We start from the raw sequence: 15,482 nt of genomic DNA, 5'->3' as shown, positions 1-15,482 counted from the left end.
TGTTGGACCTATTTGGATAAAACTTAGATAAAAAAATACTTGAATGTGTACTATAGTTCTTATTAAAATTTAATCCTTAATATTAATACAAAATATAATAATTATTTATATGAAAATATACAAATAATAATTAAAAATTTTCAAATTACTTAATATAATATGTGATTATGTTTTAATTATAATCTTCTGAATATAAAAGCCACCAAGCATGTGGGCCAATATGCTGACTTGGAGGAAAAATATCTAACTCCTCTCATTTAGACAGAGTAAAACGCACAGCTTTGGCGCCAGTTGCCACAAACATTAAGCCAGTTTCAAAACCCTAACCCCCTTCACCGAATACGCAGCGAGACGCAAGTATTTATAAACGAAGCAGCCGTAACCTTATTCACTTCTCTCTTTGCTCCAAAACCCTAAAATCCATCAGACGTAGGGTTTTGCAGAGCCTCCATAACATCTCCCTTTTTTCGTCCTCCTACTTCGCCGATTACTCTCTCTTCTCCTCCAACAATGGCCAAGACTAGCAAGAAATCAGCTTCCAAGGTATTATCTCTCTCTATCACTATATCTATTTCCTTTCAATTCGTCTCTCGTGATATAACTAACGCGTTGTGTGCTCTTTTCTTTGAAGGTTGAGACTGCTCCACCTGTCAAAAAGGGTATGAAAATTCTCTCTACGTCGCTGCTTCGTCATTACGTTTTGATATTGATGTTTTTTTTTTAAGTTTGATTTGCTGCTTTTGGTACATGTTTTATAAAGAGTTTTTTTTTGTTACTTACCTCTCTAACGTGCTTAGACTTGCTTCATTGATATGTGTTGGTATGGTTAAGGCATATGAGTATTGATGTTATGACTTTTTTCACTGGAAGTTTTTTTTTCTTTCAATCGTTGTCGGTATTTGGTTGGAAGTTTCGTTACTCATTGCTTTTTTGTTGGATTTCTCTGTTGACTGATTCCGATCACAGGAAAGAGGCAGGCAGATGAGGAACTTGAGAAGAAAGTTAGTTTAAAGAAACAGAAGATAGAAGAGGCTGCTCAGAAGCAAAAGAAGGAAGTGAAGGTGCAGAAGAAAAAGGAGGAAAGTAGTTCAGATGATTCTTCTTCAGATTCTGAAGATGAGGTATTGGATATGAATAAAACTAAGTTTTATGTCAGTGTAAATATTGTTGCTTTGTTTTCTTCTGCTTATTTCGTTGGTAACTGTTTTGGGATCAGAAACCTGCTACCAAAGTTGCTGTTGCTTCAAAGAAGCAGCCTGCTAAGAACGGCACTTTAAGCTCCCCTGCAAAGAAAGCCAAGCCAGCTAGTAGTTCTAGCTCTGATGATTCTGCTTCAGAGTCTGAAGATGAGGTACGGCACTGGCATTTACCATTATGACAAATTATTATTTTAGGGTGTAAAATTGTCCCATTTTGCTTGCATCTGATCTCTCTCTTTTATTTTGCTCAGAAACCTGCAGCAAAGGCTCCTCCAAAAAGTCAGGCTGCAAAAAATGTTGCTCCAGCAAAGAAAGTCAAGCCAGCTTCCTCTTCAAGTTCTGAATCCTCAGATGATGACTCTGATGACGACGAAGTGAGTAAATCTTAAGGGATTGTAAAACAGTACCCCATGTTAACCATTGATATATGTTTTATTGTTAGCTAGGATGCCTATTTATTTGTCTTTCTTTGTTCAAAGGTGCCCAAATCCAAGGTGCTGCCTGCTGTGGTTAAGAATGGATCTGCTTCTGCAAAGAAACCAAGTGAAAGCTCCGAGTCTGAGGACAGCAGCTCTGGGGAGGAAAATGTAAACAAAAAACTCTCTTAACATATCTGTTCTATGATTATCTTTTTCTTGGATAAAATAATAATTAAGGAATTGGATGTTGGAATCATCCAGAAAGCAAAATCAAGCAAAAAGGTGCCTGCTAAGAAGGTTGAATCAGAGTCATCCTCTGATAGTAGCTCTGATGAAGAAGTACGTCTTATTATTTTTATTTTGTCCCATGCTCTAATTATTCTTTTAATGCACTCTGATGCTCATGTATAAATTGTTGTTCCAGGATGAGAAAAAACCAGTAGCCAAATCATCTGCAGTTCCAAGTAAGAAAGTTGAGACAACTGAAACTTCAGATGATGATTCAAGTGAAAGCTCTGATGATGAAGAAAATGTAACTTTGTGTACACAGTCTTTACTCTTTAGGGGATAAACCTGTTCACTTATTGTAAATAACTTTTGGAATGTATTGTACCATTTATGTCATTTAGGGTGCAAAACCTACTGCAAATGCGGCTTCCAAGCCTTCTGCTATAGCTAAGAAGAACGATGACAGTGACAGTTCAGATTCTGATGATAGCAGCTCCGAAGATGAGAAGGTAAATATTGTAGTTTGTTGATTGTTTTTAATAAATTCTTAGTTGTCCTTTTGAGTTGAAGCTCCCTTTTGTACTACGTGCTCTCAAAATGTGCTTAATTACATTTTTTTTATCCCTAACTTGGTTGGTATTTGTAGTAAGGTACCGTTGTATCATTGTATGACAATAGTTAACCTTTTGGTGTTACAGAAAACTGCTCCCAAGACTGTTTCCAATGCCAAGTCAGTACCCGTGCCAAAGCCTGCCAAGAAGTCTAGTAATTCTAGTGAGAGTGAGTCGGATGAGGAAGAGGTTAGTTGGTTTATTCTTGATTTACATATATACTTGTTAATGTTTTGTCCTTTTACATTAAATGTGTTTTCAATCTGAATTTACAGGACTCATCTGATAGTGAATCTGAAGATGAAAAGGTGTGTTTGTGTTATCTTCTTGTACTACTGTTGTAATTTGTCTTTACCTGATTTATGTATTACTTCACTATTATTTGAATTACTTTCTCATTTTTTATTCATTCTATATTGGTACAGAAAACTGCTAAAAGCTCCGGTCAGGTAATTCACCATATACACTTGATCTAACATTGAAGTGTATATAGATATTAGTATTAGTTTTAATTAATTTGGCATGTTTTACAAGCTTATGTTATGGATTCATGATTGTTATATTATCCTTTGTCTATTGAGAATTGTGGAAGATCATGACTGGTGATAGTATTAACTTAAAAATTTTCGTTAATAGGAAAACTTTTGCTGATTGTTGAAAAGACTCACTTTTCTATTACAGGGAAAAATGGATGTTGATGAAGAAGAGAGCTCTGATGAAAGTGATGACGAGCCAAAAAAGAAGGTCTGTCTTGATATCTAGAGTTATTACTTGATCAACTTTTCTTTCTGTGCCTTAGTTTCCTACTTGTATTATGTAGTGTTAATTGCTACGGTTCTCTCTTCCATTATATTCAACTTAAATTTCTCAATTTAGATATCTGAATTATGTACTTTAAGACACGTGTTTTTTTTAAAAATATTTTATACTATGTGAACCATTGTTTATTATTTTGCTGTGTTCAATTTCTTTTGCTATTCACTGCAGCCTGTGAAAGTTTCAAAAGAAAGCAGTGATAGTTCAGATGACAGTGATGAGGAAGAAGAGAAACCTTCTAAAACTCCTCAGAAAAGTGTAAGCATCTCTCTTTGTATTTTAATATTGCTGTTTGAAGGCCTGTTTTGCTTTGTCTTGTGATTGTGCACTAAATGTATTTCCCTCTTGTGAAACAGGCCAAGGATGTGGAGATGGTTGATGCTGACTCAGCAAAGAAAGTTGTATGTGACTGGTCTCATTTTTTAATTCTTTTTAAATGTTCTAATATATTTGATGGTGATATATCTTTGCTTTGCAGCCTAAAACCCCTTCTACACCTAGTGCTGCAACAGGTGGTACAAAGACACTATTTGTTGGAAACCTGTCATTTAATGTGCAACGATCTGACGTGTATGTATTGTATCTCTTATATTTCCTTGTTTATAGTGTATTCTTTTTCTTATGATGTCATCTTACTGTTGTTCAGTGAGGAGTTTTTCAAAGATTGTGGAGAAGTTGTTGATGTTCGTTTTTCTGTTGACGATACTGGGAGGTTTAAAGGCTTTGGACATGTTGAGTTTGCTACTGCAGAGGCAGCACAAAGTGTAAGCTATTGCTCCTCAAATATCTACAGAATAATGGGTTATTTGTGGTGTTTGCGTAGCTTTTGCTAGCAACATTTCTAAAACCTGTCAAATATAGTGTGTTAAAATTAAATAATTTCTTTTTGAGTACTTCTGTTCTTGGAAGTTATTGGCCCGCGTTAACTAATTATCATGTTTTTTTATATGAAGTTAGTTAATTGTTGTAATATCTGTTCTGTTTGCTGATTTCTTTTCTCATTCATTTTGAAGCTATTGCTTTATTGATTTGTTTTCTCCTCCATAGTGTTGTTTGATATGTATCACTGCAATCTATTGTTTGATTACCCTCCATCCCTTTTTACTTTGAAAAGATGATGTTTAAATTATGTATTTGTTGATTTTTGGGGTTGTGTATTGATAATCCTTTTGGTTTTTGTACTTGCAGGCTCTTGAATTGAATGAGCATGAGTTGTTGAATCGTCCTGTTAGGCTTGATTTAGCTCGTGAAAGAGGTGCATATACCCCTGGTGGCAGGTAATTATTATATCATCTCCCTCCCTCCCATGCCTCATATCTACTTCTATAACCTTATTCTCCACTCACTTTCATGCCTTGCTTCCACTTATTTCCTTCTCTTTATCCTTTGTAATACTTGTTGCAATTTCAGCAATTCCTTCCAGAAAGGTGGTCAGCGTCAATCTGGTCAAACTATATACATAAGGGGTTTTGATAAATCTCTTGGAGAAGAAGAGGTAATTTTATTTCTATCATGTTGGCTGCTGCTTCCCTTGCATGTGTTTCTTTTTGCAATTCATATTTGAATACTGCCAAAATTGTGGTTGCAGATAAGAGCTAGCCTAAATGAGCATTTTGGTTCGTGCGGGGAGATCTCGAGGGTGTCAATCCCAAAAGATTTTGAGTCTGGATGTCCTAAAGGGTTTATTTCTTCTTCAAATCCTTTTTCTTTTTCCTTTATTTTTAGTGTGAAAGATTTGCTATTTCAGTTTTTGTGCATCCTTTGTTTCTCAAGTTGGATGCTGATTGTGTTACGTGTTGCTTTGAGTTTAGCAAACTGACACCAGGTGTAATTTACAGTTTTGCCTACATGGACTTCAAGGATTCTTCTAGCATGAAGAAAGCTCTAGAACTCAATGAGACTGAACTTGCTGGTGGTTATTACCTCTCAGTTGAAGAAGCCAAACCTAGATCTGATGGCTTTGGTTCAGGTGGAAGAGGTGGCGGTCGATTTGGAGGTAGGAGTAATGAAGGTGGTCGATTTGGAGGAAGGAGTGGTGGTGGCCGATTTGGTGGTGGAAGGGGTGGTAGTGATCGAGGCAGAGGTGGTCGAGGAAGAGGTGGTGGAAGGGGTTTTGGAAATAAACCGACATTTGCTGCAGAAGGTACATGCAACAATTTCCTTTCCATTGCTCTGATTTTTTCGGACATTGATTGTTGCTTACGTTTTGAGGATTGAGAATTAAGGATTTGATGGATACTTAAGTTTCAACATTCTATAACCTAATAGTTTTCGCTGAATGAATATTGTTTATTCATATTATGTTACCATTTTAGCTTTTGATTATTATATGCATCAATGCAATTTGCTCTCCTCAATCTGAATGTGTTGTTTTTTTTCCATGTCAATTTCTGATGATTTTGATTTTCCCGTGTTCAGGAAAAAAGACCACATTTGCCGATGACGACTAGAGTGGTGGATTTCGGGGAAGTTTACTATATTTAGTTACCATAATTTATATTCAGCTGTTTTGCCCTTCAATTTTGTTTTACTAAGATGAATTCGTTAAAATCCAGTGTACCGAAAAAGTCTAAGTGGTGGTCCAGTACCTGTCTGATTAAATTTTTGTATGCTTGCGTTATCCCTATTAGTCATTTAGAGAACTCTTTATTATATAATTATAATATTTTTAATGACAATATTTCATGTTGAGGAAAACTGTAGTGCCCATTTTTTCAGTTTGTGTGTTTAGTTTATTCGAGGAATAATTGGTTATAAAAAAGGTTTTGATTTTGCGATGTTAAAATCGGCTGATACTTTTGTTGAATCATCCTAGAGTTGTTTTAATAATGTAAGTTTCCCATAGTAAAGTCATCCCAATATTTGCATCTTTCGATATGATAAATTACCAAATTCCAAAAGTTTATGATAATTAATAATGAAATTTTAGCGATGCAAGATTCAGTACTACCAGTACACAGATTCTTGCCTTTACTTTAGCAATATACAAGCATAATTGCTTGCACCCTTTCAAAACCCTCCACAGTTGTGCGTCAAGACAAAATGCGAATTCGTTTATTCACAAGGTTAAATTCCAGTTGTGGTCTTTCAGCTACTCCATAGTCCATACTGGATTCCCTTGCCATTTTTTCCCCATGCCAAGTGAACTTATATTCGCGTGACATTATCTATTCAGGATTAGTGATCATAAAAAATTTTAAAAGGATAAAAGGATTTTTTCTTCTTCTCAAATTGTACCTTTTAAAATGTCTTTAGAACAAAAATAAGACTCGATATTTAAATGGTGTACCTCGACGTCTTTCAGCTTTGTGATTGGCAGAGAGTGCCAAAACCGCCAAGAAATAAAGGAAATCTATAAAATGATGAGCATTGGAGATGCCGTTAATAACAAAAGCACTTGTAATACCCGTCATCAGTGTATAGAAAAATATTATTAAGAACGAAGTGGCCTAAGACAATGTAACAACCTTGGACAAAAAATGAAACAGGTTACAGCTATGTCGAGAGAATCAAAAGCAATTAAACAAAGTCCTTCAATTTATATAAAGCACCATATTACACCTCTAAAACTTCCCATTCGTTCTCTTTTCCTTTCCAGATAAATAAAGTATACTAACAAGATAGGAGGAAATATATAGAGAACATAAAAAAAAAACATGGCAGCTACATTGCCTTCGAACATCATGCCATCCCCTTCGAGTCCCGATTGGTTGAACAAAGCCGACAATGCGTGGCAACTCGTCGCGGCAACACTCGTCGGCCTTCAAAGTGTTCCTGGACTCATAATCTTGTATGGAGGAGCAGTGAAGAAAAAATGGGCAGTGAACTCAGCGTTCATGTGCTTGTATGCATTTGCATGTGTCTTCTTCTGTTGGATTGTATGGGGTTATAGAATGTCCTTTGGTGATAAGCTTGCACCATTTTGGGGTAAAGCTGCGGTTGCACTTGATGAAAAGTACCTTTTTGACCCTGCATTTTCAGGGATGTTCCCAAATGCAACAATGGTGTATTTCCAGGGTGTGTTTGCAGCCATAACATTGATTTTGATAGCTGGTGCTTTGTTGGGAAGAATGAACTTTTATGCATGGATGGCTTTTGTGCCTCTTTGGCTCACTTTCTCATACACCTTCACTGCATTCAGTATATGGAGTCCAAATGGGTTCTTGTTCAAGCTTGGGATAATTGATTACTCTGGTGGATATGTTATTCATTTGTCTTCTGGTGTTGCTGGATTCACTGCTGCTTATTGGGTAAGCAATATATGATCATAAGACTGTGTGTTTATATGAATATCTTTATATAAAGATAATAGTTAAGATGCTGATATATACATGAATATGATTAACAAATAATGCTTGTTACGCAGGTTGGACCACGTCTTAACAAGGATAGAGAAAGGTTTCCTCCAAACAACATCCTACTGATGTTGGCTGGGGCTGGTTTACTCTGGATGGGGTGGACCGGCTTCAATGGCGGCGACCCCTACTCAGTAGGCCTGGATTCCTCCCTGGCTGTGTTGAACACTCATGCTTGCACTGCCACCAGCTTGCTCACTTGGGTCATTCTTGATGTCATCTTCTTCCGCAAACCCTCCGTCATTGGTGCTGTTCAAGGCATGATCACCGGCTTGGTCTGCATTACCCCTGCCGCAGGTTCGTAGGCTTTTCCTCGTAAGAATTTTAACTTTCATGGATTCGATTAATTCTTAAAAGTAAAAACTCAAGGGCAGTCAAGTTAACTTCATGTGAAGTTGATAGTTGAGAGAGTTAAATAATTTAACTGATTTGACTAAATCTTTATCTAATGACTCTCAATTATCAAGTGAAGTTAGACTGTATCTGAATTTTTACTATACTTAAAATTTTTTAATATTATAATTTTAAATAAGTCAATCAATTTTAAATATTTTTACTAGATCAGATTATATTATGATTTAAATTTTGTTACAACTTCATATTTAGAGCATTAGAATATTCAATTTTAGTTTAATTATATTTTGGAACCTAGCAAATGTCATATTAGTACTTATGATACTATATATCATGAATAATGGTCACTCCAATATTTTAGTTTGAATTCAATTTAAATTTTATACAAAGTAATAAAATGTAATTCGTTATTCACCAAAGTGAAACCGTTTCTTTACATGAAAATTGATCACATTTCATCAATCATCTCTAATCTATTTCGAAATTTTGAAACACCAAAAGCATTTTATTAGAGTTCCTCTTAGTGAATCTAAGTGCTTTATAGAAATTGAAAGTGATGATGAAAAGACAATTGTTGTATGTTGATTTTGTTGATTAGGAGTTGTGCAAGGATGGGCAGCAATTCTAATGGGGATGCTATCAGGCTCAATTCCATGGTTCACAATGATGGTAGTTCACAAGAGATCAAAGCTTCTCCAAAAGGTGGATGACACAATGGCAGTGTTGCACACTCATGCCATTGCAGGAACCCTTGGAGGAGTCCTTTCAGGCCTATTTGCTGTGCCAAAGCTCAACTTCTTGTTCTATGGTTCTTACAACAAATATGTTGGACTCTTCTATGGCCTCAAAATGGGAATGAGCAAAACAGGGTTTAGACAAATATGGATTCAGTTGGTTGGGATTTTCTTTGTGGTCACATTGAATGTGATTAGCACAAGCTTGATATGCCTGTTGATTAGGATGTTTATTCCTCTGAGGATGTCTGAGGAAGACATGGAGATTGGTGATGAAGCTGCCCATGGTGAAGAGGCTTATGCTATATGGGGTCAAGGTGATAAGCTTGAGAATGCAAGCTCTAAGTATGCAAGTTCAATGTATGATGATGTTGAAGCAGCCACCAATAAGAAAAAGCGTAGTGGCCAAGTTGAGATGATGTAGAGAGAGATACTAGTTAGTAGTATATGGAATAAATAGAGCTAAAAAAAAGTACTAATTCATGTTCATTGGAACTACTGTAATTTCTGTCGAGTTATAGATTCTCCTTTCCTCTCTTAGTTCATTTTCCTCACAAAAATGTGCCTGCATGTTTTTTTTTTTGTTGTTGGTAGTATTACAACCTATTAATTAGTATAAATGGCATTTCTTATTTCATACTAATTAATACCGGTTAAAAAAAGTTTTAGCATTAGCAACTATAATCATCTAAAAAAAGTACGATGATGTGAAAAACCCTACATGATGCAAAAGCCTTGGTCCAAGTGTGCTGCAAGTGATGATGTGACGTTGATGAAGCAGCGTTAAAAGTATAAAAATAAATAATTATTAAATATTTAAAATTTATTACAAAAAATAAATTTGACAAAAATTAGATACTAAATTATATATAAACTAATATTTCAAATAGGTCTCCAAAAATTTGGCCGTCCGACAAATTTGTCCATCAGAAAAATTAACTAAGTCTTTAGTCCCTGAAATTGTTAAATATATGCCATGTATATCCCTGATTTAGGTTTAGCCGGTTAATCAATGCAAACACTCTCTTTCTTACGTGGAGGTGATCAGTGTCACGTGTCAGGTTAAAGGCTACGCGTCGCTTTCAGGACACATTAGTCCCTGCACACGTGGCCAAAACGACGTCGTTTAAGGACTTCTTCAAATGACGTCGTTTTGAGTGAGACAGATTAGTCCCCAAGCTTTCTCATGTCAATGTTATAAAACGGCAGCGTTGTGAGAGGTGCAATACGTCGCTGTTTCAAAAGGGGATCATCATAAAATTAGGTCTTTATCTTTAACCCATGTCTCTTTGTCTCCAACCCATGTATCTTAGTATGTGAGAGAGAGTTTTTGGTTTCGAAGAAGGTGATGGCGAGTGGAGGCAACACGTCAGTTGGTGGTCAAAGAACTATCGATGATGTCTTCAGTGTTGACAGCGGTTCGACTGGCTTCCGAAAGGGGCGACTTAGAAGAGGAGAACATCCTAAGTGTAAGTACAGGACATATGCTGTAATATCCAGGTCTCGCACAGCAGAAAATCCAAATAGGCTGTTCTTTGGTTATCCTCACTTCAAGGTACTTTAGAGTGGTGGATTTTTGTGGTGCTATAGTTTTGATAATTGGGGACTATGACTAATGTTATGATTTTTGTTTTGTTATTCTGATTGTAGGAAAAACAAAGTTATTGTGATTTTTTTGTATAGTTTGATGAGATTTTCGGGTATCTGGTGGATGATGTAGTTGAAAGCAATAAATTGGCCTCTGTGGAGACATGCATGGGTGAAGAATTTGGTGTAGGGTTGAATCATAGCTTGGAGGAGACAGTGAAACAATTGGAAGAGATGTTAATAAAGAGCAATGAAGATAGTTTGAAACTCAAGAAAGATAGAGTTTTCAGGTTGTTTAGTAGTGTGATAATAAGTGCACTTATAGTTATGATTTTGTTTTGTATCTATGTGGTGGTTATTTAAACAATTAGCATTGTATGTTTGTTGAACAAATATTGTATTTGAATGGCTCATTTTAGTTAAATGAACATTAGAGGTTGACAATGATGTTAAATTGAACCTAGTCTATATCCAAATCAGAGTATGCAAAGTAACTTGACCAAATGGATATTACAAAATATAGTATATAATCCAAACTAGAATATTCAAATATCATGCATCAAAATATTAACATAAAGTAGCATCAACATAAAGTATGCATATAAGTAGTATCAAAATGTTAACAAATCAAATAAGGTCTATTTCCTTTTACACACACTGATGTAAAGTGGTAACACAAAAAGTATTAAAAGTGGAGGTCTATTTTCTTCAAAATAATAAATAAGGTCATGTCCCTTTCACAATAAAATTCAAGAAAGCATTATTTCTTCTTAGAGAGGTTCAATCTAGGAGTTGGAATAAATTTGAACATTCTGGAGATTGTGCCACTACTTGCAGCTGCTATTGTCTAAGCACTCACACTTTTCTAACTCTTGGGCCTAATTATTGTCTGCTTTAGGCATCTGAAAGGTTGTTGAGGCTAAGGCTGAGTTTGTCTTTCCTGATAGAATTGTAAACAATTATGAGTATTCTAACATAAGATATTAGTATCTAGTGTTTAGGAATTAATAGTGAAACACATTATCAAACATACTTACAGTTGCAGCATTTACACTCATTCCAATATCTGGTACAGTAGCATTTGTTGGTGCCTTAGACTGAGTAACCTCATACATGAGCAAATTTATTAGGACAATTAAATCCTTTATGATGTATGTTATAAGTTAAATAGGTCCTGTAGAATTTATACGATAAGTCAAACAGGTCCCTAATTAATAATATGATATGTCAGGTTGGTCCCTATAACAGAGTAACTAATTACTGTAAAAAAACTTGAATCCTAAACATGTCATCACAGATCTCAAGCTGCACAATATATCACATTTAGTATAACAAGGTAAGCGTTAATCATGAATACCTGAGTTACGGGTGCTGATTGAGAAACCTGAACCTCTTCTTGTGTTGCAAATGACTTTTTCTTGGATTTTCCCTTGATTTTTCCTTTAGGATTAGTCTCAGCCTTAGGAGCTCCCTTGCAAGTCTTAGCATTGTGGCCAGACTCTCCACATTTTTCACATGTGACTCTGAAGGTCTTTTTTTGCCTTAGTACCCTATGGTCCATCTTCCACTGGATCTGGTCTCCTTCTCTTTATTAGACGCCCTATTGGCCTCTTAATCTTGGGAGGGATTGAGCTTATTTCTCTAGACTTCTCCCAATACTCTTCACTGTTGACAGGGCTAATGGAATGACCATATGTTGCTCTAAAAGCATCCATCTTCAGCCACTTGTGCACATATGTGTCTGCTCTGTCTCCCCTTTTCGCAATAACAGCCATGGCATGCACACATGGAATACCTATAAGCAAGGTTCTGAAAACCGGACCGGACCAGCTGGTCGAGCTGGTTCAACCAGGGACTAGTGATAAAAACGGTTCGATCCTCTATGAAAAATTGTTGGAAGAAAAACCGTTTGAAAACCGGCGAACCGATCGAGAACCGGACGGTTGGACCAGACCGATAACTGTCCGGTTCGCATTAAACCACGTTGTTTTAATGATTTGTATTGAAAAAAAAGAAAGAAAGCAGGTCTGTCGCGAACCCAAACCCCCCAATCCTTTCTTCCCCAATCATTCGTCACTGGAGAAATCCGAAGCAAAGGGAAAAGTAGAAAACCCTAGCCCTTCGTCGCTGCCACCGTTCTCAGGTCCTCAGCGCCGCCGTCGTCCCTAGATCCTCAATGCCACTGCCTTCTTCCTCTTCCTCGTGTCCAGAACCCAGTAGCTTGGCACATCATCTTCACTCTTCATCGTCGCTGCCGCTGTTCCCAGGTCCTCAGCGTTGCCGCTGTTCCCAGGTCCTCAGCGTTGCCGCTGTCCCCAGATCCTCAGTGCCGCTGCCTTCTTCCTCTTTCTCGTGTCCAGAACCCAATAGCACGGCACATCGTCTTCACTCTTCATCGTCATTGGCTTCTCGGCATGGCACCCAGGTTAGTGGCTTCTCGTCTTCATTTTCCAAGAATGTTCGGTCTTCTTCTTGGTTTGAACTTTGAAGTTCTGAAATTGCTGTTCTTTGGTCTTCTTCTTCAGTCTTCTTCTTCAATTTTTGTTCCATTTTTCTTGTAATGTTTTGTAAATTGTAATTACCTGTTTCTGATGGATCTGTCTTGTATGATGGCTGGTTGGTGATGGCTGTAAGATTTTTGTTCAAATTTGCTAATGAATCTGTCTTGTATCTTGATTTTAATTGTTAACCACAATTTTGCTGATGGATTGATGGCTCTGTTAGTCACTTAGTCTGTTATTCTGTTTTAGTATTTTCTAATTGCTCAATGGTTCTGATAGTGTTTGGTTGTTTTATTAGTTGCTGATGGCTCCTAATTTTTTTGTTCAAATTTGCTGCTATAATGTTTTACACTTTTACTAGTTGCTGGTTGCTGATGGCTTTGTTTGTTGCTGAATGCTGTAGAGTGTAGACAGAATTTACTCTATTTAGATATGGTGTCTTATTGATGATTTTTTTTGTTTCTCTTTGTGCTGCGGCTGTTTTTAATTTCGTATCTATTTTATTAATTTCAGTTATGGCTAATAGTATTAATCAAGAAGCAATTGCTAATAACAATGCATCTGTAAATAATAACTTGCCTGTTAATCTTCCTATTTCGAATGATGCTGAGATTTAATATTTAGATATATTTTTTACTATTTAACTTTAGAGTTTGTATTTTGATAAGATCATATGCATTTGGTTGATGATATTTTATAGTGTTTTAAATTTCGAAGATATTTTAAAATTTATATTAGATTATAATTATATTTTAGGATGTTTATTTATAATTTATTTATTATTTTATTTTAAAACGGTTTTTTTGGTTGAACCACCGATTGGACCGATTGGACCAATAAACCAGTAAACCAGTGACTAAAGCGGTTTGATGACCAGTCCGGTTTTCAAAACCTTGCCTATAAGTGATTATTAACAACAATTAGATATACAATTTGTCACAATAACAATTAAAATGCATAAATTTAAGTGTTATACCTGTAAGTTGCCACATGTTACATGTACATGTGCTGTTACCCAAGTGCTCTCCCAGCTTCTTCATGTGCATTTGCACCTCAAATACATGTCTGGCATCATCGCCAGTCTATTGAGCAGTCCAAAGCTTGGTGTCCTTCATAATGGCTTCCATTCTTTTTTGTTGTACAGGAGCAACTACACCAGTGTACGTACTTAGAGCCTTTTTGTGTTGTGCCATCCTCCGCATAATATAACATTAGGGCTCCTCTAGAATTGTTAGAATAGGTTTTCTCCTATAGTTCACTATCTTGGCATTCTACACCTCTGTCATGTTATTAGTGATGTTGTCCGGCTTAGGCCAGTGGCTGAATTTTGACTTAGTCTAGCATTCTGGATCCAATATTGCAAGGTAAGCCCATACGTCTTCGTTCATCCTCTTCAGCCTTTGCATGTTCTCATTAAACTCTGCAAATGTTGAACTTTCGGCGCATGCCCAAACCACGTTCTTAAGCTGTGTGTCCTTGTATTTATTTGTGAAATTCTTCCAAATGTGCCTAACATAGTTTTTGTGATGTGCGTTAGGTATAACCTCCTTTAGTGCTGGCAAAAGACCCTGCATCACAGTTCAAACAGATAAAAAAATAACATGCATAAAAATGCTAAATATGAAAATAAAAAACATACTTAACAGTGATTACTATATCAAGAATACAAAATATTAAGATAGTAAACATAACAAACACTAAGAGTTAGAACATTAAACCTATGTGATATTCAGGGATACCTTCTGTTGATCGCTGATGAAGTTCCAACCATCATTAGTGCATTGCCCAAGATCATCCTGTAACAATCCCAAAAATCATTTTCAACTTGCCTTTGTCTCACTATCAACTACTGCATACGCAATCACATAAAAATAATTGTTTGCGTCTTGTCTTATAGCTGACAATAATTGTCCCCCATAAAAACCCTTCAGGAAGAACCCATATAAACCTATCAAAGGGCGACATCCAGCCTTGAACTCCCTTTTGCAAGCATCTAAGCAAATATACAATTTATCAAATAACGGAAGAGAATGAGGTATGTGCTCCACTGCCAATAGTGCAGATGAACTTGCATTGCTCCTGTGTAAACATAATCTTAATATGACAAGAATTCACTTAAATACACTCTTAATGCATACAAAGTACACATTTGAGCATGCAATTTACTTCATGCTATTCGCAATAATTTATTTATCTCAAACAAGAATTAACATAAATACACTTTACAAGTCTGAGTCTTTTGTAGAGCTCTGATCTCTTTGTCTCCGTAATTTGGGTGAAGACCGGATTTTAGGTCAGCAGAAGTAGGATCATACCAAAACATTGCCTTGTAGTCATGGTAACCCAGGTCCTAAAAAAGTTTTTTCAGGTTAAAGAAACATATCAAGTTAATGTCTATTGGGGAAAACTTCTTGACTTCTCCATCGATGTACACAAGTACCCCCTTATTGTCTCTAACAACGCTTCCACTGTGGTGAAATACGGGTACCACATCTTCACTCATCTAAATATAACAAAATAAAAATCTATCACAACTTAAACAAGCAACGAACACATTACAAGAACATTAAAATAGAATGCAATTTTTTAACACCGACCTATATCACTTTACAACTCTGGCCTAACCTACACTAGCAACACACTATCTTTGATCTACCCTACACATGACATGTATGTTC

General features: G+C 36.2%; 2 protein-coding genes across 3 annotated transcripts; both read left to right on the top strand.

The window, feature by feature from the left end:
- The first annotated feature begins 311 nt into the window (after positions 1 to 311).
- LOC107477187 (nucleolin 1) lies at positions 312 to 5,970 on the top strand. 2 transcript variants are annotated; one of them, XM_052259055.1, is made up of 22 exons: positions 312 to 543; positions 632 to 659; positions 967 to 1,121; positions 1,217 to 1,351; positions 1,451 to 1,573; positions 1,679 to 1,786; positions 1,880 to 1,957; positions 2,043 to 2,150; positions 2,248 to 2,355; positions 2,545 to 2,646; positions 2,733 to 2,765; positions 2,883 to 2,906; positions 3,139 to 3,198; positions 3,445 to 3,531; positions 3,630 to 3,674; positions 3,752 to 3,843; positions 3,920 to 4,037; positions 4,462 to 4,550; positions 4,684 to 4,768; positions 4,862 to 4,953; positions 5,112 to 5,416; positions 5,692 to 5,970. In XM_052259055.1, the coding sequence occupies exons 1-22, from the start codon at positions 511 to 513 to the stop codon at positions 5,721 to 5,723; spliced, it is 2,040 nt and encodes a 679-aa protein (XP_052115015.1). In that variant the 5' UTR covers positions 312 to 510; the 3' UTR covers positions 5,724 to 5,970. The 2 variants fall into 2 exon arrangements, with proteins under 2 accessions (XP_052115015.1, XP_015952651.1); XM_016097165.3 differs by having other exon boundaries at positions 313 to 543; positions 3,139 to 3,201.
- A 959-nt stretch (positions 5,971 to 6,929) lies between these two features.
- Positions 6,930 to 9,140, top strand: LOC107477227 (ammonium transporter 2 member 5). Its single transcript, XM_016097210.3, has 3 exons — positions 6,930 to 7,523; positions 7,640 to 7,925; positions 8,581 to 9,140. Exons 1-3 carry the CDS (start codon positions 6,930 to 6,932, stop codon positions 9,138 to 9,140), a joined length of 1,440 nt encoding a protein of 479 aa, XP_015952696.1.
- The last annotated feature ends 6,342 nt before the right edge of the window (positions 9,141 to 15,482 follow it).

Source organism: Arachis duranensis, chromosome 3 (assembly GCF_000817695.3).
Source record: "Arachis duranensis cultivar V14167 chromosome 3, aradu.V14167.gnm2.J7QH, whole genome shotgun sequence".
Taxonomy (NCBI): domain Eukaryota; kingdom Viridiplantae; phylum Streptophyta; class Magnoliopsida; order Fabales; family Fabaceae; genus Arachis; species Arachis duranensis.
Note: the sequence above shows the minus strand (reverse complement) of the source record. Positions and strands in the feature narration are given on the sequence as shown.